We start from the raw sequence: 27,742 nt of genomic DNA, 5'->3' as shown, positions 1-27,742 counted from the left end.
AGAGAGAAAGAGGTTGAGGTCTAGCATGAAGGGGATATAGGAAATTTTAAAGAGTATATTGAGGAGAATATCATTAGATAGTTATATTTTAAGTGCAACGGGCTGGTAGGTAAGATTTCGTTTATCCCCGTCTCTGGCCCACACAGTACAGTAGGTGGCGGTAATGCACCATAACTTTGGATGCCAACCGCCGATAAACCTCACCAAAGAAGAATGGAGCCTTTCCGACTATTATGTGAGGATGCTTTTATTTAGAAAATGTGCGAAATTCCGTGACCCGGAAGTATTTTTTTGTTGCTAACGAGACACTTATCTGAGGTCGTCTGTTCGTCTTTCACGCTACTGAACATGTCCAAACTACAGGTGTTGAATGCGTTTCTTACTCAGAAATTAACAGCGGTGGCTGTGGAGATATTTGGGGCAGTGGAGAAAATGATAACAGTGTACGAGGAAGAAATGTCCCGCTCAAATGAGGAGAGCAAACGACTACAAAGACTACTGGATTCGGCTTACAAACCAGAGATAAGATTACATAAAACAGGTTTGTAGCTAACAGGCTGACTGACTGGGGAGGGTCAAGTATTTTTTAAATCTAGTCCAGGGGAGGGTCAAGTCATTTGCAATAATGAAGTGTCGATATGTATAAGTGTTTTAGAATTATTTGCTTTATTAGCCTATACACCGAGTGTACAAAACATTAAGGGTAGTCTTTAATGTCTTTCCGTGACATAGACTGACCAGGTGAAAGCTCTGATAACTTATTGATGTAATTTGTTAAATCCACTTCAGTCAGTGTAGATGAAGGGGAGGAGACCGGCTAAATAAGGATGTTTAAGCCTTGAGGCAATTGGTGAATGGTCAAGACAAAAATATTTAAGTGCAAAAAGAAATGCAACAATGAACGAGTATGGTAGTAACTGCCAGGCGTACGTACTGGTTTGTGTCTAGAACTGTTTACGCTGCTGGGTTTGTCACGCTCGACAGTTTCCAGTGTATCAAGAATGGTCGACCACCCAAAGGACATCCAGCCAACTTAACACAACTGTGCGAGGCATTGGCGTCAACATGAGCTAGCATCCCTGTGGAACTTTTTTGACACCCTGTAGAGTCCATGCTCCGACGAATTGAGACTGTTATGATGGCTAAAGGGGAGGTGAAACCCAATATTAGGAAGGTGCCCTTAATGTTTTGTACATCGATGCTGCCCCTCGTGATTCTCTGCTGGAGCGCCAAATCAAGTGCGCCTCCAAGCTATTTAGCGTGGTTTCAATCAAATGATCCATAGCCTATAGGCTACAAAGTGCATGCACGGAGAAGCGCAGAGTTATATTTATTAGAGCTGCTGGGGTCATGTAAATAAAACTAGGCTGCATGGATAGTCCAACCCTGAGCCCCAGCCTGCTCAGCTTATCAAAAACGTTTTTGTGTTGCTGCTTAACCATTGACTGTGTTGCTGCTCAACCATTGACTGTGTTGCTGCTCAACCATTGACTGTGTTGCTGCTCAACCATTGACTGTGTTGCTGCTTAACCATTGACTGTGTTGCTGCTTAACCATTGACTGTGTTGCTGCTTAACCATTGACTGTGTTGCTGCTTAACCATTGACTGTGTTGCTGCTTAACCATTGACTGTGTTGCTGCTTAACCATTGACTGTGTTGCTGCTTAACCATTGACTGTGTTGCTGCTTAACCATTGACTGTGTTGCTGCTTAACCATTGACTGTGCTGCGTAGGTTGCAGATAAGGAGGCGAGTCAAATGTTTCTAATGTAAATATATGTTTTATTTTCTTGCTCGTGGACTAGACTATAGCCTATATTCTGTTCAGTTTGAGAAGGAGAGCGTGAAGATGAGGAGGAACAGAGGTCAACTTTGATAGCTTGCTACTACTATAATAGATTTAATTAAAAACAATGTTTCTTGCCCATGATGTATTTAGTTATTGACTTCACAATAGGCCAGATGCTAGTAACTTAAAGCAGCAGCTGTGGAAATAGACAGCTCGTGGTGCTGAAAATAGGCATAATTCATTTCAACAGTCTTCATTTGAATTAGACTGAACTAGAGGGCTTTGTTGGAGCCTATTTCTTCCAATTTAAGAAATGAGGTAGGCCTACCTTTTTGACGGATGAAATTGGGCTACAGGCTGCTATATCCATTGATTTGTCAGTCAATTTTCCACCCACCATGCACACTTTAAATAGCCTACCTCCATGTCAGTGAAGGGCTGTTAAAGCCAAGACTCTAATTGAGGGGTATGAGAGGGTATGCCACAGGCCTACCTTTTTATTAAAGAAAATGCCCCCAAAATCACAGGCCTACCCCTTGTTAGCTTAACATTTTGAATAAAATAAAATGAATCCGATTTATATAAAGTAATCTATAACAGCGCTTTGGTGCGCAATGCTTTTATGCTAGAACCAAGCTGTAAAATACCCTGGAAAGACGTGACTCCGATGCATATGGGGATATCATTGTTTTGTTTCTTTGACATTCAAAGGCTGATTTTGCTTGAGAAGTAAAGTAATTCTGTCATTATCAATTCATTAAGATGTTTACTTTCTGTACAATAGATGTTTAAACCCAGACAGCTTTTAGGGAAGCACTTGTGACCTTCTCTCATTGGGTTGAGCCATGGAAGAAGTGTAGCCAGCAGTTCATCTTAAATGTCTCTGCATCAGTAGGCCTACTCTGTCTGGGGTGGAAGGGTAGGCCTACAATGCACAGATTCCTATTATTTGCAAACAGGGACAGTTTCGTTGCAAACAAGACACACTGATTTGGCATTGGAGAAGTGTGATAAGTTAAACACAGGCCTATGTCTCTGTCCATTCTTAGCCTCTAATTTTGGTAATTTTTATAGTATTAAAATAAGATTCAGCTAAAGTAAAATTATTTAATGCTCTGTTCTGTCCAAGAAGGGAGGGTAAACAGTAGACATGTTCTCTCCTATCCACTTTGTTTTTTGTATTTGGGATAAAGGGTAGGGTAATTTTTTTTCAAGTGTTCAGGCCATGGAGGGTTTAGGTAAAATACTCTCAACAAAAATAAAAGTGCAACAGTTAAAGATTTTACTGAGTTCCAGTTCATATTAGGAAATCTGTCAATTAAAATAAATGTATGCCCTAATCTATGCATTTCACATGAGTAGGAATACAGATGTGCATCTGTTGGTCACAGATACTTATTTTTTTTAAGGTAGGGGAGTGGATCAGAAAACCAGTCAATATCTGGTGTGACCACCATTTGCCTCATTCAGCGTGGCATCTCCTTTGCGTAGAGTTGATCAGGCTGTAGATTGTGGCCTATAGAATGGTGTCCCACTCCACTTTGATTGCTCAGCAAAATGGCGCCGGAAGAAATGGCAGCAGTTTTACGGGCGCCCAACCAATTGTGCTATTGTTTTTTTTTTTTTGCGTTATTTGTAACTTATTTTGTACATAATGTTTCTGCAACCATATCTTACGGCAAAAAAAATAGTTTCTGGATATCAGGACAGCGATCACTCACCTCGGATTAGACAAAGATGTTTTCTTCAACAAGCAGGAAGCACAGGACATTCTCCAAACACCCGACAGGGCCAACATCCCCACTATTTGCAAGAGGAGGAGATGCAGGTATAGAGGACGCAGAGCAGGATGCCTCATGAGGACCCACAGGAGGCGAGTGTGAAAGCTGCCATTACCATCAATATTACTCGCCGACGTGCAATCACTGGACAATAAATTAGATGAGGTACGATCACGAATATCCTACCAACGGGACATCCAAAACTGTAATATCCTATGTTTTACGGGATCGTGGCTGAATGACGACATGGAAATTCAGCTAGCGGGATATACGCTGCACCGGCAAGATAGAACATGAGGGGGGTGGTCTGTGCATATTTGTAAACAACAGCTGGTGCACTAAGTCTAAGGAAGTCTCTAGATTTTGCTCGCCTGAAGTAGAGTATATTGTGATAAATTGCAGGCCACACTACTTGCCTAGAGTTTTCAGCTACACTTTTCGTGGCTGTTTATTTACTACCACAGACAGATGCTGGCACTAAGACTGCACTCAGTCAGCTGTATAAGGAAATAAGCAAACGGGGAACCACTCAACCAGTGGCGGCGCTCCTAGTTGCCAGAGACTTTAATGCAGGGAAACTTAAATAATTTCTACCAAATTTCTATCAACATGTTAAATGTGCAAACCAGAGGGGAAAAATTCTAGATCACCTGTACTACACACACAAAGACGCATACAACGCTCTCCCTCGCCCTCCATTTGGTAAATCCGACCACAACTCTATCCTCCTGATTCCCGCTTACAAGCAAAAATTAAAGCAGGAAGCACCAGTGACTCAGTATATAAAAAAGTGGTCAGATGAAGCAGATGCTAAACTACAGGACTGTTTTGCTATCACAGACTGGAACATGTTCTGGGATTCTTCCGATGGCATTGAGGAGTACACCTCATCAGTCACTGGCTTTATCAATAAGTGCATCGAGGACGTTGTCTCCACTGTGACTGTATGTACATACCCCAACCAGAAGCCATGGATTACAGGCAACATTCACACTAAGCTAAAGGGTAGAGCTGCCTCTTTCAAGGTGCGGGACTCTTAACCCGGAAGCTTACAAGAAATCCTGCTATGCCCTGCGACGAACCATCAAACAGGCAAAGCGTCAATGCAGGTGTAAGATTGAATCATACTACACCGGCTTTGAAGCTCGTCTTATGTGGCAGGGCTTGCAAACTATTAGACTACAAAAGGAAGCACAGTCGCGAGCTGCCCAGTGACACGAGCCTACCAGATGAGCTAAATCATTTATATACTTTCTTAGAGGAAAGCTGCACTGAGGCATGCATGAGCGCATCAGCTGTTCCGGACGACTGTGATCATGCTCTCCGTAGCCGACGTGAGTAAGACCTTTAGACAGGTCAACATACAAATGGCTGCGGGGCCCGACTGATTACCAGGACGTGTGCTCCGGGCATGTGCTGACCAACTGGCAGGTGTCTTCACTGACATTTTCAATATGTCCTTGATTGAGTAATACCAACATGTTTCAAGCAGACCACCATAGTCCCTGTGCCCAAGAACACAAAGGCAACCTGCCTAAATTACTACAGACCCGTAGCACTCACGTCTGTAGCCATGAAGTGCTTTGAAAGGCTGGTAATGGCTCCGATCAATACCATTATCCTAAAAACCTTAGACCCACTTCAATTTGCATACCGCCCAAACAGATCGACAGATGATGCAATCTCTATTGCACTCCACACTGCCCTTTCCCACCTGGACAAAAGGAACACTTATGTGAGAATCCTATTCATTGACTACAGCTTAGTGTTCAACACCATAGTACCCTCAAAGCTCATCACTAAACCAAGGATCCTGGGACTAAACACCTCCCTCTGCAACTGGATCCTGGACTTCCTGATGGGCTCCCCCCAGGTGGTGAGGGTAGGTAGCAACAACTGCGCAAAACTGAAAGCACGAAACACTGCTTTTAACCAGGGCAAGGTGACGGGGAAACATGACCGAATACAAACCGTGTAGCTATTGCCTCCACGGCAATCAAACAAGCTAATCGTCAGTATAGAGACAAAGTTAGAGTCGCAATTCAATGGCTCAGACACGAGGTATGTGGCAGGGTCTACAATCAATCGCGGATTACAAAAAGAGAACCAGCCCTGTCGCGGACCAGGATGTCTTGCTCCCAGACAGACAAAACAACTTCTTTGCTTGCTTTGAGGACAATACAGTGCCACTGACACGGCCCGCTACCAAAACGAGCCGACTCTCCTTCACTGCAGCCGACGTGAGTAAAACATTTAAACGTGTTAACCCTCGCAGGCCCAGACGGCATCCCCAGCCGTGTCCTCAGAGCATGCACAGACCAGCTGGCTGGTGTGTTTACGGACATATTCAATCAATCCTTATCCCAGTCTGCTGTTCCCACATGCTTCAAGAGGGACACCATTGTTCCTGTTCCTAATAAAGCTAAGGTAACTGAGCTAAACGACTACCGCTCCGTAGCACTCACTTCCGTCATCATGAAGTGATTTGAGAGACTAGTCAAGGACCATATCACCTCCACCCTACCTGACACCCTAGACCCACTTCAATTTGCTTACCGCCCCAATACGTCCACAGACGACGCAACCACACTGAACATTGCCCTAACCCATCTGGACAAGAGGAATACCTATGTGAGAATGCTGTTCGACTACACCTCAGCATTTAACACCATAGTACCCTCCAAACTCGTCTTCAAGGTCGAGACCCTGGGACTCGACCCCGCCCTGTGCAACTGGGTACTGAACTTCCTGACTGGCCGCCCCCAGGTGGTGAGGGTAGGTAACATCTCCACCCCGCTGATCCTCAACACTGGGGCCCCACAAGGGTGCGTTCTCAGCCCTCTCCTGTACTCCCTGTTCACCCACGACTGCGTGGCCATGCACGCCTCCAACTCAATCATCACGTTTGCAGACGACACTACAGTGGTAGGCTTGATTACCAACAACGACAAGACGGTCTACAGGGAGGAGGTGAGGGCCCTCGGATTGTGGTGTCAGGAAAATAACCTCGCACTCAACGTCAACAAAACAAAGGAGGTGATCGTGGACTTCAGGAAACAGCAGAGGGAGCACCCCCCTATCCACATCGACGGGACAGTAGTGGAGAGGGTAGTAAGTTTTAAGTTCCGCGGCGTACACATCACGGACAAACTGAATTGGTAAACAATGCCACTTAATATAATGTTTACATACCCTACATTACTCATCTCATATGTATATACTGTACTCAATACCATCTACTGCATCTTGCCTATGCCGTCCTGTACCATCACTCATTCATATATCTTTATGTACATGTTCTTCATCCCTTTACACTTGTGTGTGTGTATAAGGTAGTTGTTGTGAAATTGTTAAGTTAGATTACTCGTTGGTTATTACTGCATTGTCAGAACTAGAAGCACAAGCATTTCACTACACTCGCATTAACATCTGCTAACCATGTGTATGTGACAAATAAAATTTGATTTGACAAGAACATTCCTCCCGGCCAAACCCTCCCCTAACCCGGACAGCGCTGGGCCAATTGTGCGCCGCCCCATAGGTCTCCCGGTTGCGGCAGATCTTGGACTCATACCAGGATCTCTAGTGGTACAGCTAGCATTGCGATGCAGTGCCTGAGACCACTGCGCCACTTGGGAGGTGACAGCAACCAAATTGAGTTGGTTGGGATGAGTCAGACCGCAGAGTGAAGGAAAAGCAGCCAACAAGTGCTCAGCATATGTGGGAACTCCTTCAATACTGTTGGAAAAGCATTCCAGGTGAAGCTGTTTGAGAGAATGCCAAGGCAAAGGGTGGCTATTTGAAGAATCTCAAATATAAAATATTTTGGTCTGTGTAACACTTATTTTGGTTACTCCATGATTCCATGTGTAATTTCATAGTTTAGATGTCTTCACTATTATTCTACAATGTAGAATAATAATTTAAATCTACAATGTAGAAATAGTAAAAATAAACTCTTGAATGAGTAGGTGTTCTAAAACTTTTGACTGATAGTGTTCACAGTGTTCACCAATCGCTTGGTCGAAAGAACAGATTACTTTCGGTCAACCAATATTTTTTGGGGGGGGGCGGGGTCAACCCTAATTCAGAGTTTGAGAAGCTCCCCACAGAACTGTCAACCACCCTTAACTTGGCGATACATTTTTGTACATGTATTTTTTTAAACGAGAACCAAGATAGTATCTTCTAAAATGTCTGTGTCCAATTGCGTTTGAATTTAGAAAATGCTCCATTATTAAAATAAATGTTTTGCTCCATTAGGAGCGATATATACGCCACAATCTTGTCAATTTCAAATGTTTTACTCATTGATCGAGACAGCTGAGTGTCATCATGACGTGGTACTTTGGGGTGGACCTAGCTCTCAAACTCTAGGAGGCATTCTGCCTTCTCTCTGCAGTTCTCAGACATTTGCTTCTCCCACGACTGCCTCGTGAACTTAAATCCCAACGATGTTTTAACGCTTCGAAACGTCAATCATCGCTTTTGAAACACATGGCCCTTTCATCAGCGAGAAAGAATCCTTCAAATAAGAAAGGTTGACTTACTGTAGCAGTTAAAGATCCATACAGCTATGGGGGCCTGCACTTCCCGAGTTACGCTTACACATAGTTGTTCAGAGCATGCTAGATGGCTCATTTACACCGGTGGTTTGCCTCTTGTCTTCTGTCTGTTTTCCGTAAACAAGCTCTGTAGCATGGAGATCTGGCCATTTGGGAAGACTAACACTATCAAGGTGTGTATCAATTTAACCTTTTTTTGTTTTTTTTCAATGATTTCTCGCTGATATGAAAGATAAAATCCTTCTACTTCCAATACCTTACGCAAGTGACGTGTGTTTAAAGTTCAGATTGAGCGTTGTGGAGCATAACAAAACTCCCCCCTATAGAAGACACCTTCTTCCAATGACTCTAGTGTCATGTAATGGAAATTATTCATGATCAAGGGCTAGGGTGGCCCACCTGTCTCAATCCATGAGAAGATTTTAAATAGACCAGATTTAGACCAATGACTCAACATATGTAGCACTTGGTATGGTTTACAAAGTACAAATTGATTTTTGAGAATGATATGCTCATGATGGTGTATTAATGTCTGTTTTTATGGGGTGAAGCCAAAGACAAATTTCCACATTGCGTCGACAATAACGTTTTTCTAAAGCAGAAATTATTAATTGAAGGTGGAAAGCCTAGTCCTAGCCTTGTGACATTTTGGACTTACCCAGGCCTCCTTTAAGACTCTTTCATTTGTAGGTGATACAGAGTAAACATACGTAACTTTACCGCTTGCTCTGTATAATATGAGTAGTATTTACATTTCTAACAATTTGCTTAAATTTATGAGTACTGACAAATATAAACATGAATATTGAAAATGTTTTATATGGCAAAAGTTTCAATATATTGTTGAACATAAAATAATAGATAATACTACTCATATTACAGAGCAAGCGATAAAGCTTCAAATGACACTTTTGCTTTGTAGCCCCTACAGATGAAACGTGTTGTAAGAGGCCTGGGTAAGGACAAATTGTCACAATATTCCAACTTCAAAACATTATTTCTAAATCATGCTTTAAGATATTTCAAGAATCCTTCTTCCTTCTATGGATTACATTTTGTGAAAATCCCCAAAGTCATGGTTTTGTTCTAGTTTCGTGAGGAATCACCCGTAAGTCTTAGTATCAGACTATAAGATTAACAGTATCAAAGTATTGTACATTTTATGTTGGCCTATTTCCCTTATGTTACCTTCTCCATCACTCCAGAACCCCAGCAGCTCACTGTCCCAGTTCCTGAGGAGGTTCCCTCTGAGCAGCAGCACTGTGAGCAGGAGTGCAGCCCAGGTCTGGAGCAGGAGGACTCAGACCCTACACAGATTAAAGAGGAACAGGAGGACCCAGATCACACACAGATTAAAGAGGAACAGGAGGAGATCAGGACCAGACAGGAGGAAGAGCAGCTTCAGGGGCTGGAGTCTGATATCAAAGAGTTCATATTCACTCCTTCCTGTGTGAAAAATGACTGTGATCAGGACCCCCCTCAGCCCTCACATCTTTCCCAAAACCTAACAATGCAGACCAGAGAGAGGGACTTAGTATGCATCAGCACAACTACAGAGATGGAAACGGAACCTGGTGGCGAGGTTTACAGAGGAACAGAATCAAACAGTTACTCTCCACCCGTCCCTGTAGTAAATGGAGCTCAATGTGAAGTCAGTGAAAATGTTAACGGGGGGGTGCCAGTGTTAAAGCTACTACCAGTGTTAAAGCTACTCAAATCAAAGAGAATGTGGACAAATGAGAGACAAAATTTCAGTACCTCTGCAGAGGGCTGGAAAACCGATGCCATGACCAATCAAAAATCAGCCAGTCATGGCAATGCTGCTCCTTGTTGCAAAGTGTGTGGGAAGTCTTTTAAATTTCTGGTGGCTTTAATTAATCATGCGCAAACAGTACATGCAAATGATGCTAAACATATGTGTGGTGTGTGTGGAAAAAACATGAACTCTTCTCAATGTATGATAGAACACCAACAATCTCACATTGCAGAAAAACCTTTTTGTCATATTTGTGGCAAATGTTTCCATTGTAATGCTAAACTGAGAACGCATATGCGTGTCCACACAGGAGAGAGACCATATTGGTGCCAAAAATGTGGCAAAGGCTTCAGGCAGCAGCAAAACCTGAAAGAGCATATGAGGACTCATACAGCGGAGAAACCGTATCGGTGCGAAGAATGTGGCAAATGCTTCAAACACTCGAGCAGCCTGACCGTGCATATGAGGAACCACACGGGGGAGAGACCATATAAGTGCCATTTTTGTGAGAAGTCCTTTGTCTCAGCAAGTAAACGAAGTCTCCACCAACGGATTACATTGGAAAGAACTGGAAACTGTTTCAGTGCAGCCAGTGCAGCAGAAGCTTTAGTCATGTGGGGACCCTGAGAAAGCACATGAAGAACATGTACAAACAGTTCCCCCAATTCCAAACCAACACCGCACCCCAAGCGACTCCAATGTCACATGTTGCTGAACTTAGAGGGTCACTTTCAGAATGGAGATTGTAATTAGCCCCTAACCCCTCAAGAATTTTCACTGATTCATCTTTGGGAGAACAATAATCTCCTGCAGTGATCATTCAGTGACAGAAGACATGTAATGTACACAGAACCATGTAGTGTGATACATTTAAATCTTATCCAGAGTGACTTACATTTATTGCGTTCATCTTAAGGCAAGGTTTCCCAAGGTAGGTCCTAGGCCTCCCCGAGTGCACGTTTTTGGTTTTTTTGCTTAGCACTACACAACTGATTTCAAATCATCAAAGTTTCATGAGGTGTTGGTTATTTGAATCAGCTATGTAGTGCTTAGGGGGAAGAAAATAAAAAAAAGTTAACCCAGGAGAAACCCTTTTGAGAAACTCTGTCTTAAGGTAACTAGGTGAGACAAGACCATATATCACAGTCGTATAGTAAAAAAATAAAAAAATGTAAAAAAAGTGAAGATTCTGTAAATCTATATAAATGCATATAGTGACCACTGAATTGCTGTTACTGTAGGATAGACAGTCCTACACCCTTCCACATTCTGTGATCATTTTATTTTTGAATTCATTGTTTGTTTTTTGTCTACCAAGCTGAGAATATATGGAAAATCTGTGCTGTCATGTTTTAGGATGTTCATGTAACGGTGTTGTTATTGAGGCATAGTTTTACTTTGTCTGTAATATCTCTGCTAGATATTGAAATAATTAAAAAAATATGTTTTGGCTTTAGTGTGTGTGTGTGCTTAGGCTACTTAAGGCATTTAAATCTAGTACACGATTAACTGAATTTAGAACAGAGACTGAATGCAATATGACATTTTATTAAATAGTTTGGGAAATGGCCTTCTCTTGAGGGAAGATCCTCGGAGCCAGATGATGTGATTACAATTAAGAGAATTTGGGTAAGTTTGACACATAAATACATTGCAAGAGTTACTCCCATTGGTTGAGAGAGAGAGGTTGTAATTGTAAGAGTAAGCAGATATGTTAAACAGCGAGTGTGAGAAATGTACATTTTTGTGCCATGCTCATACTGTAGGCTATAAGGTAAGTAGGTGTATGACATTTCCCACGGCTAACAGAAAAGAGATATGATGATAACATGTGTAACCGCTAACATACATTCCCACTAAGCACATAGAATAGGAAACTGAATGATGTATTGCATGATGTATTAAGTTAGTGAGTATTCAGAACAGCTTAATGATTGAAATTTTGCAAACTACATTGAGTATGAGGATCAGCATGAGTTATAAAGTCCTCAATATCCAAATTCAACCTCTGGGCTATTTCACATCATGATAAACAACTTCATCTGCAGTCTAATGGAAGTGAGACAGCCATATTTGAGCAGTGACAAAAATCCCAAACAGAAGCTTTTACAGCCCACTTTACCCCAAGACACACCCCTAAACTTAAAACCTAAACAACCCACTTGGCCAGGATGGTCAAAGCCCATTAAAATGTGGTGTTAAATCTTGGTCTTTTTGCCAACCCTAACTCTTTTCCTAACCTTAACCTAATTATCCTAGCCTGTTACAAAAAGTCAATTCTGACAGACTATACCCCTTCAAGACATAACCATACAGCATTGTCCTTCAGTGTTGTAAATAGTCCCTAACCACGTTGCCATCCAGTTATGAGTAAAGTCATACTGTATTTTAAAAAATAAAAATAAAAACGACAGATGTGATGGAAACAGGAAGTTTCGGTACAATTTAATAAATGCCGACATAATTAGTTTGTTTTACATGGTGATAGATTTTTGTGTCGGTAAAATTATTAAGCGAGAAATGGCGCTGCGAATGCTTTTATGTGCAAATATTGATATAATAACCATATCGAAGTAAACTTGAAGTCACGCGATGACATGTTGTGTGGTCCTCCCATTACGACTCGTCGGCAATGGTGCACACGCGTACAACATGTGGCGTGTGGGATACCACATTCACCATATGAATGGTGTAATTAATATTTTCCACCTTTTTTATGGGGTGATTGGTGGCTAATCGGGTGGGTATGCAGTCACAGGGTGGTGAGTTTGATGCTCCTTTCCAATAAATATCGGGGGTATTTTCCAGGTGGCATGATGATCGATGCTTGACAATTAATCCCACTTCTGACACCAATGTAATGAAACAGCAGGGAGCAGGTCTCGAACCCTCGACCTTCTAGCCCGAGGTCCGGCGCGCTATCGACTGTGCCGCAAAAGCATGCTCGTGCGGCAGAATCGATTTCCGGTCGTTACATTATTCTCGGTTTTATACATCATAATCTCCTGTAAATTTCACGTCATATGTATTGAATTCAAAATAAAATAATTTGTGAACATAAGGTTGAGAATGTCAACTTATTTTCGAGGACGAGTTAACTAATGGATTTTGAAATCAAAAACCAAACAATTTAAAGCAAAATGTATAGAATTGTTAACAAAAATAAGACATCAAAGCAAAACCCCCAAAATGTGTAAGAAAATCATTTTAAAGCGAGCATAACTGACAAATTATGGAAGATATATATTTGAAAACGAATCCAAAAAAAAAACGTTTTCGGTTAAACTTTCCCAGCAACCAATCGTATTGAATACATTTTGCCTAGGCTCTTGCCTGCATGTACTACCTTTTTGGTTACGCTACTCGTGTCTTTGCTTTCGATGTCTGTTTCTTTGCTTTCACTGCCAGTCTTTTCGATTGCGAGTTTTGGCGTATTTTTTTTCTGTGAAAGGCTGGTTTAGAGGGAAGCGTAGACAATGAGTCTCCATTGGTCCGCTAGTTTTGTAGTGACGATTCGTCTTAACCCAATAAATGAACATGATAGGCATGCTTTTTTTTAATGTTTAATTCATAATACAAAAATCAACTTACATTGCTACATCTAACATGCCTAGCAAACCAAACACAGGTATTAACAATACTCAAACATACAAAAAAATATCAATAAAATAATACAAAAATCTTATAATGATTATAATGATTCATGAAGATGTTATTATTGTTGTTATTCACTAGGGTTAATGTTTTAATAAGATAATTCAATCAGAAAGATGTGTAATTTTGGATTTTTTGTTTGTGTATAAAGTATTTGGCAACAAGAATAAAAAAAAAACGAAACTAAAATCATCTCAGTGGTTTTGTTATCATCGCAATAGTAACATATATCTTTCATGTCAAAAATATAGGCAGTGTTCATAATAGTAAATAAGTACTTTGTAAGGTTTTCCCAAAATTCTGACACAAATTTACATTCAAAGAACAAGTGAGACAGAAAATGCAGATATCATCAATAGCCATACATTTGGAAATCATAGAATTACATGGATATATCTCATGTAAAATGTTGAAGTGCACTTCCTTAACTTTGTTTGGTATACAGTATTTGTAAGGGCCTTAACCATGCATTTTTCCAGACAATGTCAGAAACACTTTCCAGAAACACTTTCCCCTCTGTGTAAGTTGGTTTTGTGAATGAAGAATTTGTCTTATAGATGTATTACAACAAGATCTCTCAAGTAAGCCCACGCCTTCCTTCTGAGTTCTGGATAAACTCTGTGATCATTCCCAAAATTAAGATGAGTTTTCATAAGTGTAGTTAGACCACTGGGAACGGCTTTGATCACAGAAATAAACTCTCTGAAAGGTATTGGAAACTCTTTCAATGTTTTAAATTGTTCATATGTGAGAATATTACCCTTGTTGTCAAATATCAAGAACAAAGTCAATATTCCTCTCATGCCAGCTGGGGTAGAACAATGACTTATTCCTTACAGTTATGTCTGAATTATTCCACAAAAGAGCTTTATGAGGGGAAATATTTTGCAGGAAACATTTTCCAGGCCATTAAAGCTTGTTGGTGAAACCTAGCCAATTTTGCAGGTAATCTTTCAGGAATATAATTTAATTTCAGTAAAAATTGAAGACCTCCCAATTTATCAAACACATTATTTGGAATGAAATACCATATTGAATCAGTATCGATCAAACATTTTTTCAACCAGTTTATCTTAAGTGTTATTTATGTCAACAAAATCCAACACTTCTAGCCTGCCTTCAACACTTGCCAAAGAAAAGAAAGTAAATAGATTTGTTATTCTGTTAACCGCCGCTACCTCTGCCGAGCGTAGTTTTCCGTCGAAGTAACCCTCTCAAGGTTCACTGTTTGTTTTATTGTTCACATTAATACTTATCTTATTTGTGTTCTTTCTTTTTTAATGCAGGAGTTTGTTTTCAATTCACTCAATATCGTTAGTCTGAATGCTAGGGGTTTGAGAAATCTTACAAAAAGAAAAGCTTTATTTTTATGCTGTAAACGCAGTAATGCAGATTTTGTCCTTCGGGAACCTCATTCGGGTGAAAGTGATTTGATATTTTGGAAAGCACAATGGGGAGATATGGCCTATTTCAGTCATGGATCAAATCATTCTGCTGGTGTTTTGACACTTCACAAGTTTAAAGGTGACATTTTAGAATCCACATCTTCACAAGGTGGCAGATGGGTCATAGTAACTGTAAAACTTGACAATGCTATTTCCATCATCTGTAATGTATATGGACATAACTCACATGCTCCTAATAAGACCCTTTTTACCCAATTTACCAGGAAAGTACAGGATTTAAGCAACAAATACTCAGAGGCTTTTTATTATTATTTCAGGGCATTTTAATGAAACACCTGATGCATGTGCTGATCGTTTTCCGCCTAGAACGAGTCAAAATCCTCAAAATAGTAACATCATTACATTATGCAAGGATCTCTTTGTTGAGGATGCCTGGCGTTATTTCAATCCAGATGCTAAGGGTTGGACCACCAAAACTATGTCACGTAAATCTAGAATAGATTTATTCCTAATTTAACCTTTTTTGTTGCTTTTTTCTTCTTTTGCCTACTTAAATAGCCGATCTGACGTCACTACTACGCGCCAATTATTTCCCCCATGCCCGCATGTTCAGAACATTCGGACACATGGGGGAAAGAATTGGCGCGTAGTGGTGACGTCAGATCGTCCACTTAACTAGGTAAAAGAAAAAAAGAATTTCTATCATGTTCAAATATATTTTTTAATTAATTTGTCAGAGTTTTGCTCTCGATTTAAAATGAGTTGATTACAAGTTTTGGGGGTTTGCTTTTGATGTCTTATTTTTGTTTACAATTCTATACATTTTGCTTTCAATTGTTTTGGTTTTTGATTTCAATATCCATTAATACACCCGTACTCGAAAATATGTTTACATTCTTAACTTTATTTTTCATGTCCACGATTTATTTTATTTTGAATTCAATACATATGGCGTATACATATACTGTATCTGTTGGCTAGATCGCACGTTCTAAAACCAGAGTAGGCACTTGGCTATTTAACACAACAGTTTTTGACAGAACTATAGGAAAATGCGATGGAAACACATGAACTTTAGATTTGTACTTGGTACATGAAAAGTTAAGCGAGAGAGAGTTCACAGAAAAAGTAGCAATGTCACCACGCACTGATTTTTATCCGCACTATATCCGTTTGGTAGAAACACCACTAGTGGGAAAACCTGTCGCTAGTTGGATGGAAACCTAGATACAGTGTCGTGACATTTTGTTACTTCGAATGAGGGCCCGTGTCTACAAATATTTTGTTTTCTGTGAAAAAATGACCAACATTCATCTGCTCTTGCACTTAAAGCCCTCTGTTGGTAGGGTTTCGGTACCGCAAGATCGTCACTCTTTGTATACCACGTGACTAAATGCAGAGTAGGTCGTCCACAGAGTTTCAATCTTTGGTTCGTCACTCTGGCCGCCCTTGTGGTTTCACTTCCGCCATCTTTGTTTGAGCAGGGCTACGGAGTGAGCAGAAAAGCATAAACGTATTCACTTTAATTTCCCTCAAAATGTCCAAACTACAGTTGTTGAATGTGTTTCTCTCACAGCGCTTGACGGAGGCAACTGTTGAGATATTTGGAGCAGTGGAAAAAACAATAACCGAGTTCCAGGAAGAAATTGCCAGTTCAAAGGAGGAGATCGAACGTCTACAGAGGCTTCTGGATTTGGCTTTGAAACCCGACTTAAAGTTACATAAATCAGGTTAGTAGTGGCCACTGCTAACTAGACTATAAAAAAATAGGAGGGTGATGTGCACATCCTAAACTAGATTAACGTTGCTGGGCTAAACAATTATATAGATAAATAATTGAAAGTCCCGCACCCGGTAGTAGCTCCCCAATGTTTTTGGGTGCGGTAACGCACTGGGGAGCGACTAGCTAGCTAGCTATATTTACGTGTGCGGGCTTTTCATTTCTTTATCACTAACGTTACTAGATCAATGGCATGGCTAGAGTTGTTGCAAATACAATTGTTGCAGCCAGGCAGCCAACAACTGTAAACAAATGTAATGAAATATATAAACATTATTGCCACAAACTGAATGTTCATATAATTTACCCCCCCAGATGCCAAGCACCTTACTCTCCCTGTCCCAGAGGAGGTTCCCCCTGAGAAGCGGCACTGTGAGCATGAGTGGAGCCCCAGTCTAGGCCAGGAGGAGCCAGAGCCCACACACATTGAAGGGGAAGAGGAGGTCAGGACCAGTCAGGAGGAGCAGCAGTATCAAGGACTAGAGCCCGACATAGAGTTCATATTTACTCCTCTCTGTGTGGAAAGTGACTATGATCAGGACCCACCCCAGCCTTCACCAACCACCAACACAACTGAAGAGATGGACGCCGAACCGGAGGGGGAGAGAAATGGGGCATCATTAACAACCAGTGACTTCCAGTCCCTCTCTGTAGAATATCCAGGATCCCCTGCAGCTCAGAACAACACCAGTGGAAGTGTTGATGTAGTGGCGAGTGGAGGACTACTGTCAGCATTGGGGTTAATACGGACAACCAGTATGCAAGCAAGTGTTGGAGGCCGGAGAACCAAAAAATTACCCCACAAGAAAGTACAAAGCTCCCATTCCAGTGCAGTAAGCAGGAAGACTACCAAGTTACCCCTTAAGATAGTGCAAAACCCAGATACCAGTGATGGAGGCAAGAAGACTACCAAGTTGCCCCTGAAGACGGTGCAAAGCCCAGATACCAGTGTAGTAGGCAGGAAGACGACCAAGTTACCCCTCAAGACAGTGCAAAGCCCTGATACCAGTGCAGTAGGCAGGAAGACTACCAAGTTGCCCCTAAAGCCAGTGCAAAGCCCTGATACCAGTGCAGTAGGCAGGAAGACTACCAAGTTACCCATCAAGACAGTGCAAAGCCCTGATACCAGTGCAGTAGGCAGGAAGACTACCAAGTTACCCCTCAAGACAGTGCGAAGCCCTGATACCAGTGCAGTAGGCAGGAAGACTACCAAGTTACCCCTCAAGACAGTGCAAAGCCCTGATACCAGTGCAGTAGGCAGGAAGACTGCCAAGTTACCCCTTAAGACCATGCAAAGCCCCAATACCAGTGATGGAGGCAGGAAGACTACCAAGTCACCCCTCAAGACAGTGCAAAGCCCCAATACCAGTGCAGTAGGCAGGAGAACTTCAAAGTCACCACGTATAAGAGGAGAGGAGGCTGGAGGACTACGGTCAGCACTGGGGTTAGTTCGGACATTGAGAGCACGGGTCAAGAAAGAACAAAGCTCTCCTGCCAGTGCTGAAGCGAGGAAAACTAAAAAGTTACCCCACAAGAAAAGACAAAGTTATCTTACCAGTGGTGGAGTCAGGAAAATCTCCAAGTTACCCAAGGTAACATCAGCCAATAAAAACCATACGGCACCTCATTGTTGCAAGATGTGTGGGAAGTCTTTTGTTTTCATGACTTATCTTGTTAGTCATGTGCAAAAAATTCATTTAAAGGATAAATACCATCTTTGTGGGGTTTGTGGGAAAGATTTTAGGTCCACAGATAGTATGGTGAAGCATCTGCAAACCCACATGGGAGTGAAGCATTTCTGCCACGCCTGTGCTAAAGTCTTCACTTGTAGTTCCAATCTGAAAGTGCATATGAGGATCCATACAGGGGAGAAGCCATTTCAGTGCAAACACTGTGGGAAAGGCTTCACTGTGAGAAAATCCCTGGAAGACCATGAGAAGACTCACACAGGGGAGAGGCCATTTAAGTGCACTTCATGTGGAAAATGTTTCTCATCAACGACTCATCTAAGTCGCCACCAGGAAATTCACACAGGAGAGAAACCCTATCAGTGCAACGATTGTGGGAAAAGCTTCAGTCGGAAGGAGAAACTGGCAGAACATATGAGGACCCATACAGGGGAGAAACCATATCCCTGCCCTGAATGTGGCAAATGCTTTGGTCTGAAGGGAAATCTGACCACCCATATGATAAGACACACAGGGGAGAAACCATGCAGGTGCGAAGAATGTGGCAAATGTTTCTCTTTGAATGCAGACCTGAAAATTCATATGAGGACACACACGGGGGAGAAAAGATATAAGTGCAATGTTTGTGACAAATCCTTCACTCAGAAGGCGTACTTGGCTAGCCACATTATGAAACACACGGCAGAGAAACAACCGGTTCAATGACTGTGGTAAATGCTTCAATCAAATGGGAATCGTGAGAGAACGAGAAGAGCACTTAGAGTAAAAACTCCTCCGTTCATTGTGAATTTATTTTTGTCGTTTTCTGGTGTGAGAAATTGACAATACACCACCACAGTTCAAAAAGTTGAAAGAGACCTGTGTGGGGAAAATGTGAGGTTAGAACCTAGTTTGAGAGCACATTGTACTCTATATACCATTAGGAACCTTAGAGGACGACTGGGTAGAATTAACTTATGGTATGCATGAATAAACATGCAGAACATTGTTGAAAAGTTTGTAGATTGAGTGGATTTTTAAGGCAGAAGCAACAGTCCCAGCTAATTTATCAAATGTCACAACAATTTAGTCATTATCTTCTATTAGCAAAACTTATTTTGTTTGATTAAAGGGTTAGTTCAACCAAATTACATTGGTTTCCTTACCCTGTAAGTAGTTTATGGACAAGGTATAATGGTAATTCATGTTTTGGTTTAGTTTCCTTGGCACTGTTTTCACATGCTAACGTTTTAGCATTTGTGACACATCCCATTAGAGTCATGGGACCGATTTGTGACTGAGGATCACAATCCATTTCAGATTCTTTTGGATGATTTGGACATGATGCGTGAAAAATGCTAATATCAGTAGCATGACTTGAATGGGATTTGTGCCACAAACACTAAAACGTTAGCATGTGGAAAAGGTCATAACGTTGTCCATAGACTGCTTACAGGGTAAGGAAACCAATTTGGGTGAACTATCCCTTTAAGGCTAATGCGTTTGATATTAATGTATCTACTTCACAGGAGGTTGGTGGCACCTTAATTGGGGAAGACGGGCTTATGGTAATGGCTGTAGCAGAATCGGTGGAATGGTATCAAATATAGGGTTTCCACGTGTTTGACGCCATTCCAGTCGCTCCGTTCCAGCCATTATTTTGAGCTGTCCTCCCCTCAGTGCTGATCTATGTAATACTATATCATCGGTATCGGCTTGATTTCATCTTATGAAAGTATTTGTTGCAGCAATAACAAAGAATTGTGTACATGTTTTGTCATTTATTGTAATGGACTTCCTTAGCTCGACACCCAAATTAAATGTGTAGCTTTTTGTTTGACCTAACATCAGCATTTTGTGTGAAACCTATGAATATTTGTCCATTACATTTACCATTCATTAAAAATGTACATTTTTGTTCTTGAAATAGCCTACTCCTTGAGTTTGCAACCTTTGCGCAAACACAACATCCATAGATATCATCGATCAGAATCACCTTTATTCCCCAAACACATTTGCATTTTAAAGGAATTTGACTTGGTGAAATAGTGCTGCCACAGTAAAGACGATGATAAACAGACAGCATAATAGAAGCAGTTTACACAAATCCACATGCGATATGCACTCCAATTGAACAACTACAGGCTACATTAAACACTAATTGTACAAAACATTAGGAACACCTTAATAATGTTGCACCCCCTTTTGCCCTAAGAACAGCCTCAATTTGTTGGAGCATGGACTCTACGAGGCGTCGAAAGCATTCCACAAGGATGCTGGCCCATGTTGACTCCAATGCTTCTCACAGTTGTGTCAAGTTGGATAACTGTCCTTTGGGTGGTGGGCCATTCTTGATACATACCAGAAACTGTTGAGTTTGAAAAACTCAGGAGTGTTGGAGGTCTTGAGGCACCTAAAGGGGTTGTGTTAAATGCGGAAGGCATATTTCAGTTGTTCAACTGACTTGATATCCCCCTTTCCTCAATAGTTTGTCTTGCCCATTCACCCTCTGAATGGCCCACACACAATCCATGTCTCAAGGCTTAAAAATCCTTTAACCGGTCTCCCATCATTTATACTGATTGAGGTGGATTTAACGGGTGACATCAATAAGGGATCATAGTTTTCACCTGGTCAGTCTGTCATGGAAAGAGGATGTGCTCCTAATGTTTTGTACACTCAGTGTACACTGTATGTAAAGATGTATGAATAAAAAAACACTTTTACAGGATGATGTGCGGTGGGGAAAATATGTTTCTGAAAAAGAGTCCGGTGCATATGATGTGCAAAGAGCAATGTGCATTTCTAGGATGATAGTACAGGGTGCGTAGTCCATGAATGATGAAAATCGTTGTGGACCAGGTAGCCGGTTGGCAAATAATTTCAAATAGGAAATGCGTGTTTAATAAGATCTTCTCCGTGCTCCGGCGGGTTTGCATAGCAAACCATCTGATAATTACTGTCACTGCAGAGGCTATAGTGGAGACATACATTTTTGGACTTCAGTATTATCAGAGACCATGGAGGAGACATACCACTTCAATCATCTAGGTTTGTTTCTTATTAACTTAATTTTATGCATAATGAACTTGGCTATTATGATATCCTGTGGCTCACATAGCCTACTGTTGGAGTTTAATGTGTCAAATGTTCTGGTCAAAAAGATGAAATAATGATTCACTCTAAATCAGTCATACTGCACAGCAGGTGGCGGTAATGTAGCGAGCTGTTCTTCACAGCCAATAACTTCCCAGGGCAAGAGCTATAGAGGCTGCGCATGTGTATCCGTTTATTTGCATTTGAGAGAAGAAATGCAATAAATATTGTTGATTCTGTGGATTAAGAGCATTAATCTATCTGAAAATGTCCAAACTGCAGCTGTTGAATACGTTTCTCACCGAGCGATTAACTGCAGCGGCTGTTGAGATATTTGGGGCAGTGGAAAAAACGATAACGGAGTACCAGGAAGAAATCTCCCGTTCAAAGGAGGAGATCGATCGTCTACAAAGGCAACTGCACATCGTTACCCAACCGAAGATAAAGTTACATAAAGCAGGTTTGTGGCCACCTACCTACCATTACAGATAGGTCTAGTTATTAATTATGCTACACAATTCAATAAATTACACATTGATTGCGTTCCAGATAGACTGTATTGGTGTCGCGCTGTGCACGATTATCTGATATCAACTTGCGGGAAGGAAGCACATGCTAGTGTAATATCTCAGGAAGCAAATATACTAAGCAATTTTCTGAGACGCACAGATCGACAGCAACAAAGTTACCATGGCATGCGAATACTGTTGGCTGATTAAATAATCTGTGCAAGCCTCTAGAGTTTTTACAACACCCATTCATTTTTAATCAATGTGAATATTTTTAAATATTAGTGCCTAATACTTGGACAGATTACATCTCGTCTTGTCACCACTATGAATATGGAGATCTAGACAACTCTTTCATCCTCTGTCCTTTCTGCCAGATACCCAGCAGCTCATTCTCCCTGTCCCTGAGGAGGTTCCCCTTGAGCAGCAGCACTGTGAGCAGGAGTGGACCCCTGGTCTGGTGCAGGAGGACTCAGACCCCACACAGATTAAAGAAGAACAGGAAGAACTCAGGACCAATCAGGAGGAAGAGCAGCTTCAGGGGCTGGAGTCTGATACCAACATTCTAACATGTTCTCCTCCCTTTGTGAAAAGTGACTGTGATCAGGATGACCCACATAAGTCCTCCCAACTTTACCACATACAAACTGTGGAGAACAGAGAGAGGGACTCACTACCTACCAGCACAATTGAAGAGATCAAAATAGAACCCGATGAAGAGGATTACAGAGTATCAGAACCAACCAGTGACTCTCAAACCCTCTCTGTAGTAACCCCTTACAGCTCCGTGAGCACATTAAATATGAATCAGCTAATTGGCAATGCAGAATCAGACAAACCATTTCAGTGCAATGTATGTGGCAAATTCCTCAAGAGGGAAAAAAGTCTTATCGTGCACATGATGGGTCATGCAGGAGAGAAACCATTTACATGTCCTTTATGTAACAAAGGCTTTGTTGCGGTAGGCACTTTAAAGACACACCTGAAACTTCACACAGGGGAAAGGCCACACCGGTGCCATGTTTGTGGAAGATGCTTTAAACTGAAAGGAGCCCTGACGGAGCACATGAGGATACACACTGGGGAGAAACCATTTAGCTGTCATGATTGTGGCAAGTGCTTCAGTCGTACAAATGCCCTTACGAATCACATGCTGCACATTCACAAGAAGAAAAGAACGTACAAGTGACCTGCGGAGAAAGAGTCTATCTGAAAAGTAGCCTTCTATCTATATGGCACACTTAAGTAATGCCCTTTTAATTTAATAATGTATGGGTCAATATTTGAAGGAATAAATGTGTTGACCATTTACTAAACAACAGGTGTTCTCATTTTATGAAGCTATAGATAGTTAGGAGCCTCTGTCATCCATCTGTTATTCAAACAAAATGATTGAAGACCAACATACATGTTCAAGTCTACTAATGTTATTTATTGAAAAAAATAAAAGTCTGTGGGTCTAAAAAAAAGCCAATTTTACATTGGAATAACAAAACCCAAGGGATAAGAGGTGTTTGCATGTGCCAACCTTGAATAGATGTCACTAATCCACTGCAAGAGGATGTTTTTTTTCCTTACATAAACACAGTCTGTTATCTGTCATTGCACCAATTAATATAGTCAAAGTGAGATGCAGTGCCTTAGGCCACTGCACCACTCGGGAGCCCTACAGGGGTGGTGGTTTTGGTCGAGTTCTTAGTAGTTCTGCCGGGCATGTTGTCAGAAACTTTTGACACATCCGTCAAGACTCATTGTAGAGTAACTTGTTTTGCAAATTGTACTACCTTTTCAAGCTAAGAAATTAATATAAAGAGAAAAATTAACTAATGCCACGGGAGCTCGCTGAAACACGGTATTCACTCTAACCAAAAGGGTTTTTGAGTCAAGACAATAGGTGGCCACTTCAAAAACCCAAACAATGCATTTTGGGCAGCAGTGACTTCCAAAGAGCATGTATTGCAGTGCAGAACCACTTGATTTTGGGTCTCATCTGTCTGGCTGGATCATACCCGGTCTGATTAGCATCATTGGCCGATGGGGGCACATCTAATGTGGGCCAGGCATCATCTGCATGTGGCCCATTGGTGTTTGCATACCTGGCCTACAGGACAGCAAACATCACAGATATCTTAAATGGTTTCACTTGTTATTCACATTAGATCCTTATCATGGTCGAGTATACATGTCCCTTATGAATCCATTCTATCAAATCTTGGTGAAAAATACATCTCAAAGTTATGACCTTGACCATGCATGAACTACTGTATTTTGTTCAATGAAGATATTGGTGATCAGCAGTAGATACATTTTGTAAATTCAGGTGAGAACTTGTAGATCTTTAATCCAATGCCTATCAAAAATATATTTACATCAACAATATATAATTTAAGTGTTGGGGCAACAATCTCACTTCCAGGCATCATTCCATGTGGTGAGGGGCCCCTCATTTGCATCATAGGAGGACCATGACCATTCATATGGGGCCCGGGCACTGGTAGCATGCCTGGGTGTGGAGGTTCACCTGGGGTTCACAAAGCAAAGGTTTATTGCTGCGTTCATAACCAAGTGGGAAGGGGGTAATTACCAGTTGTGAAGTCATAAAAAACAGTTGAATGCTTTCACAGTGAAATGGTTGAGAAATACAAATTGACTAATGGCAAACAAGCTTTGTCAACCATAAACTAAAACAACAGCTATCATGCTTGTAAACAAATTATAGTGTTCAAAAACAATATCAATAGATTGCTTTTTATAAATAATGTTTGGTTGTTGCATTTAACTGCTGAAATTGTTATCAAGGGTCATTTATTTAGTAGTGATCAGAGTTCAGCATGTAAGAGAAGTCAAAGCTCAGGGATCCCACTAGTAATTATGAGCTGGAGGGGCGTTTCCCAGTCTCATGCTCATTTTTACAATAGTAGGAGATGTTATGAACGCTGCAAAAGCTCAGTCCCCAGGATAGGGCCGACATTATGGGCGGGCCTTAGGGGGCCTGGCCCTCCGTACCGTACCTCCTTGCCCATCCAAATAAAACATTTAAATATTGATAATTTATTTGACCGAGTTGCAAGCCGAAATAATGACGCATCAATCCTAGATTTAAGCATCTGAACGAGAAAAACAGTGCTCCTCTGTCTCAGTATGTGTAGCCCATTAATCTGATGCTGTCTGGCCAAAAAGAGTAAGGCATGTCATACACTTTCTTTGCCAGACAGCATCAGATACATGGGCCACACATAGTAAGACAGAGGGACGCTGTTTCGCTCGCTTGAATGCTTTCTCCAGTGAAATTGTTTCAGCCACTTACAAATTCAAGGAAAGTTGGCGGGTGCACAGTGCACTGTTCAGATGCTGGAATTAGTTTGGATGAACGTGCGAAGGTAACCTACTTTTTGAAGATATTTCTTTGACAAGCCGATAAAAACATAACGAACTAGGGAACCAGTGAACGGACTCGGCGGGATCTTCCCCCGATTGGAAGGCATCCGCTGAGGAGGAAAACACAAGGCAACATGTTAACTTATTGTAGCGACCCAACACCTAAACAAACAACACCTAGGGCTAAGGTGTTGGGTTGACAGTGGCAGGAACCTGATTTGAGTCCCGGTCGGGGCTACCCCTCAATTCACTACATTGGTGTGAAACGTGGGATGGTGCCACTGAGGCCATCGGACAGGCGTTTGTTAAAGTGAAGGTCTTGGCATAAAGACGCATGAGGACTCAAAAGAAGGGGGTAGTGTCGCGACCTTAAAAGAGGTTGGGATCTCTTCGTGTAAAAGAGGTTGGGATCTCTGCCCTTGATGATTAGTGCGTAAGGGCTAAGGTGTTGGGCTGACAGTTGCTGGACTGGAGTTCAAGTTCTGGTCAGGGCTACCCCTGAATTCTCTACATTATTCACACTATATTATTATTATGGGTGTGTGGGGCTTGTGAATGTTTTGTATCTGTTGCTTATAAACAAAACTGCATGGAATCTGCTGAATGTTTAGCTATCCCCCTTCATATGTGCTTACTTGTTTTCAGGGTTGGGGAGTAACGGATTACAAGTAATCTGTTACATGTAAGGGATTACAAAAAAAAAGGGTAATTGTAATTCGTTAAATTACCAGCAAAAATATTGTAATCAGATTACAGATACTTTTGAAAAACTAGATGATTATTTAGAGGATTACTTTTAAATTCAGAAAGTATGTTTGCGAAAAAAAAAATGTTTGACACTTCTCTGTTTTCTGACATTCAAATCATCATTGAAAAATGACACAAATTTAAGTTTGTTCCACCTGAGCAAGTCTGACCACAAGTCAAAGACCACTATGATGACACACCAAATGTGTTTGATGAATTGCGGAAAAACAGCAGAGCTGTGTTTGAATACTCATACTAACCACACTAACCATACTATTTGTGACGTGAATTGAGTATATAGTATGTTTATTGGTCATAGTATGGATATAGTTGGTATGCCAAAAGTTCCGGGGTGTCGTACTAAATTCGCCAAAATATGAAGTATACACGCAGAGGACACTATTTCCATACTTTAGGGCCCATAATGCAATTCTTCAGGAAATGGGTGTGGCTTCACATTGTTACCAGATTTGAAGAAAATGGCGGAAAATATGCAGTCAAAGTCAAAACGAGAGCAGATACAAATTCATTGCTTTAACTAATTATGACAAATGTTAAGAAAATGTTGAGCAATATAATAAAGTAATGACTTTTCAAATAAGTTACCTCACACGTTATATTGGCTGACAATTTGTTAGCTACGCTGTCCTTACGAACCACATAGCGTATCATTACCGGTATGTTGTTAGTTAGCTACCTAACGTTAGTTGGCTACTTATACATCAAACTTGACATTATATTAAATATAGGCTATCTAACTAACTACCCAATGTTTATTGACTTGATTATTCCCGTCATTCTTAGCTTAGCTAAATGGTATAGTCATTGTGCGTTCTATCTACTCCGATTTCAGAGCACTTTCACTGCAGAATAATGAATTTACCAGCGCTCAACACCTGTTGAATATGGCCGGTGTCAGTAAACCTTTAATCAAATTGTTGCCAGCAGCACAGTTACAGTCACCAATGCTCTGGGTAACATGAAAACTGCCTAACCAGCTCTGCTAGGGTGAGTAAAATGGTCAGAGTGGTCTCATTTGTGTCTGTAAGTAGCTAGCAAGCTAGCCAATGTTAGCTTGGGTGCTTGACTGCCGTTGTAAGGTCAGAATGCTCAAACCAACCCCACTCATAGGCCTGAGCGTCCAGTGTGCACTCCGAGAGTGAAACGCTCTGAATTTAAAAATGGACAATCTGACAATGTTCTGAATCTACGAGCGCACTCTGGCACTCCAGATTGAATTTAAGAAGTGCCTTGGTCCCCCTTTGTTTTTGATGACCAATTCACCACTTTTACCAAAGAGCATCTTCTGTCAACCAAAGTGTACTATTGTGTACCTTAGTAGCGCTTCCCTTCCTCCTCTTTCTAACACACTCGAATGTCTAACTAGTAATTTGTTATGCTAACTAGCTAGCAAGAGGTTGCATAGCAACACCATCAACTTCCGGTAGACAGGTGAAGAGCTCAACTGAAAGCATACTGTTCGTTTATAGTAAATAAAATTAACTAATTGTATATAATATGTAGTATATACTCATTAAGTATGTTGTATACAGTATGTTAGTACGGGTATTCGAACATAGCTCAGAAATAGGCTTTTGTAGGCTACAGTCCAAG

At 41.2% G+C, this 27,742-nt stretch overlaps 3 protein-coding genes across 3 annotated transcripts; all 3 read left to right on the top strand.

Moving 5' to 3' along the window:
• The first annotated feature begins 269 nt into the window (after nt 1–269).
• LOC110494731 (zinc finger protein 135) lies at nt 270–11,345 on the top strand. The gene is made up of 2 exons (XM_021570050.2): nt 270–541; nt 9,341–11,345. Exons 1-2 carry the CDS (start codon nt 349–351, stop codon nt 10,516–10,518), a joined length of 1,371 nt encoding a protein of 456 aa, XP_021425725.2. The 5' UTR covers nt 270–348; the 3' UTR covers nt 10,519–11,345.
• Nucleotides 11,346–14,102: 2,757 nt separating this feature from the next.
• On the top strand, nt 14,103–20,325 carry LOC110494730 (zinc finger protein 37). The gene is made up of 4 exons (XM_036948439.1): nt 14,103–14,126; nt 16,298–16,444; nt 16,528–16,681; nt 17,047–20,325. Exons 1-4 carry the CDS (start codon nt 14,103–14,105, stop codon nt 19,122–19,124), a joined length of 2,403 nt encoding a protein of 800 aa, XP_036804334.1. The 3' UTR covers nt 19,125–20,325.
• A 1,328-nt stretch (nt 20,326–21,653) lies between these two features.
• LOC110494732 (zinc finger protein 329) lies at nt 21,654–23,319 on the top strand. Its single transcript, XM_021570051.2, has 2 exons — nt 21,654–21,954; nt 22,381–23,319. Exons 1-2 carry the CDS (start codon nt 21,762–21,764, stop codon nt 23,190–23,192), a joined length of 1,005 nt encoding a protein of 334 aa, XP_021425726.1. The 5' UTR covers nt 21,654–21,761; the 3' UTR covers nt 23,193–23,319.
• Nucleotides 23,320–27,742: the final 4,423 nt, after the last annotated feature.

Source organism: Oncorhynchus mykiss, chromosome 17, assembly GCF_013265735.2.
Source record: "Oncorhynchus mykiss isolate Arlee chromosome 17, USDA_OmykA_1.1, whole genome shotgun sequence".
In the NCBI taxonomy this organism is placed as follows: domain Eukaryota; kingdom Metazoa; phylum Chordata; class Actinopteri; order Salmoniformes; family Salmonidae; genus Oncorhynchus; species Oncorhynchus mykiss.
Note: the sequence above shows the minus strand (reverse complement) of the source record. Positions and strands in the feature narration are given on the sequence as shown.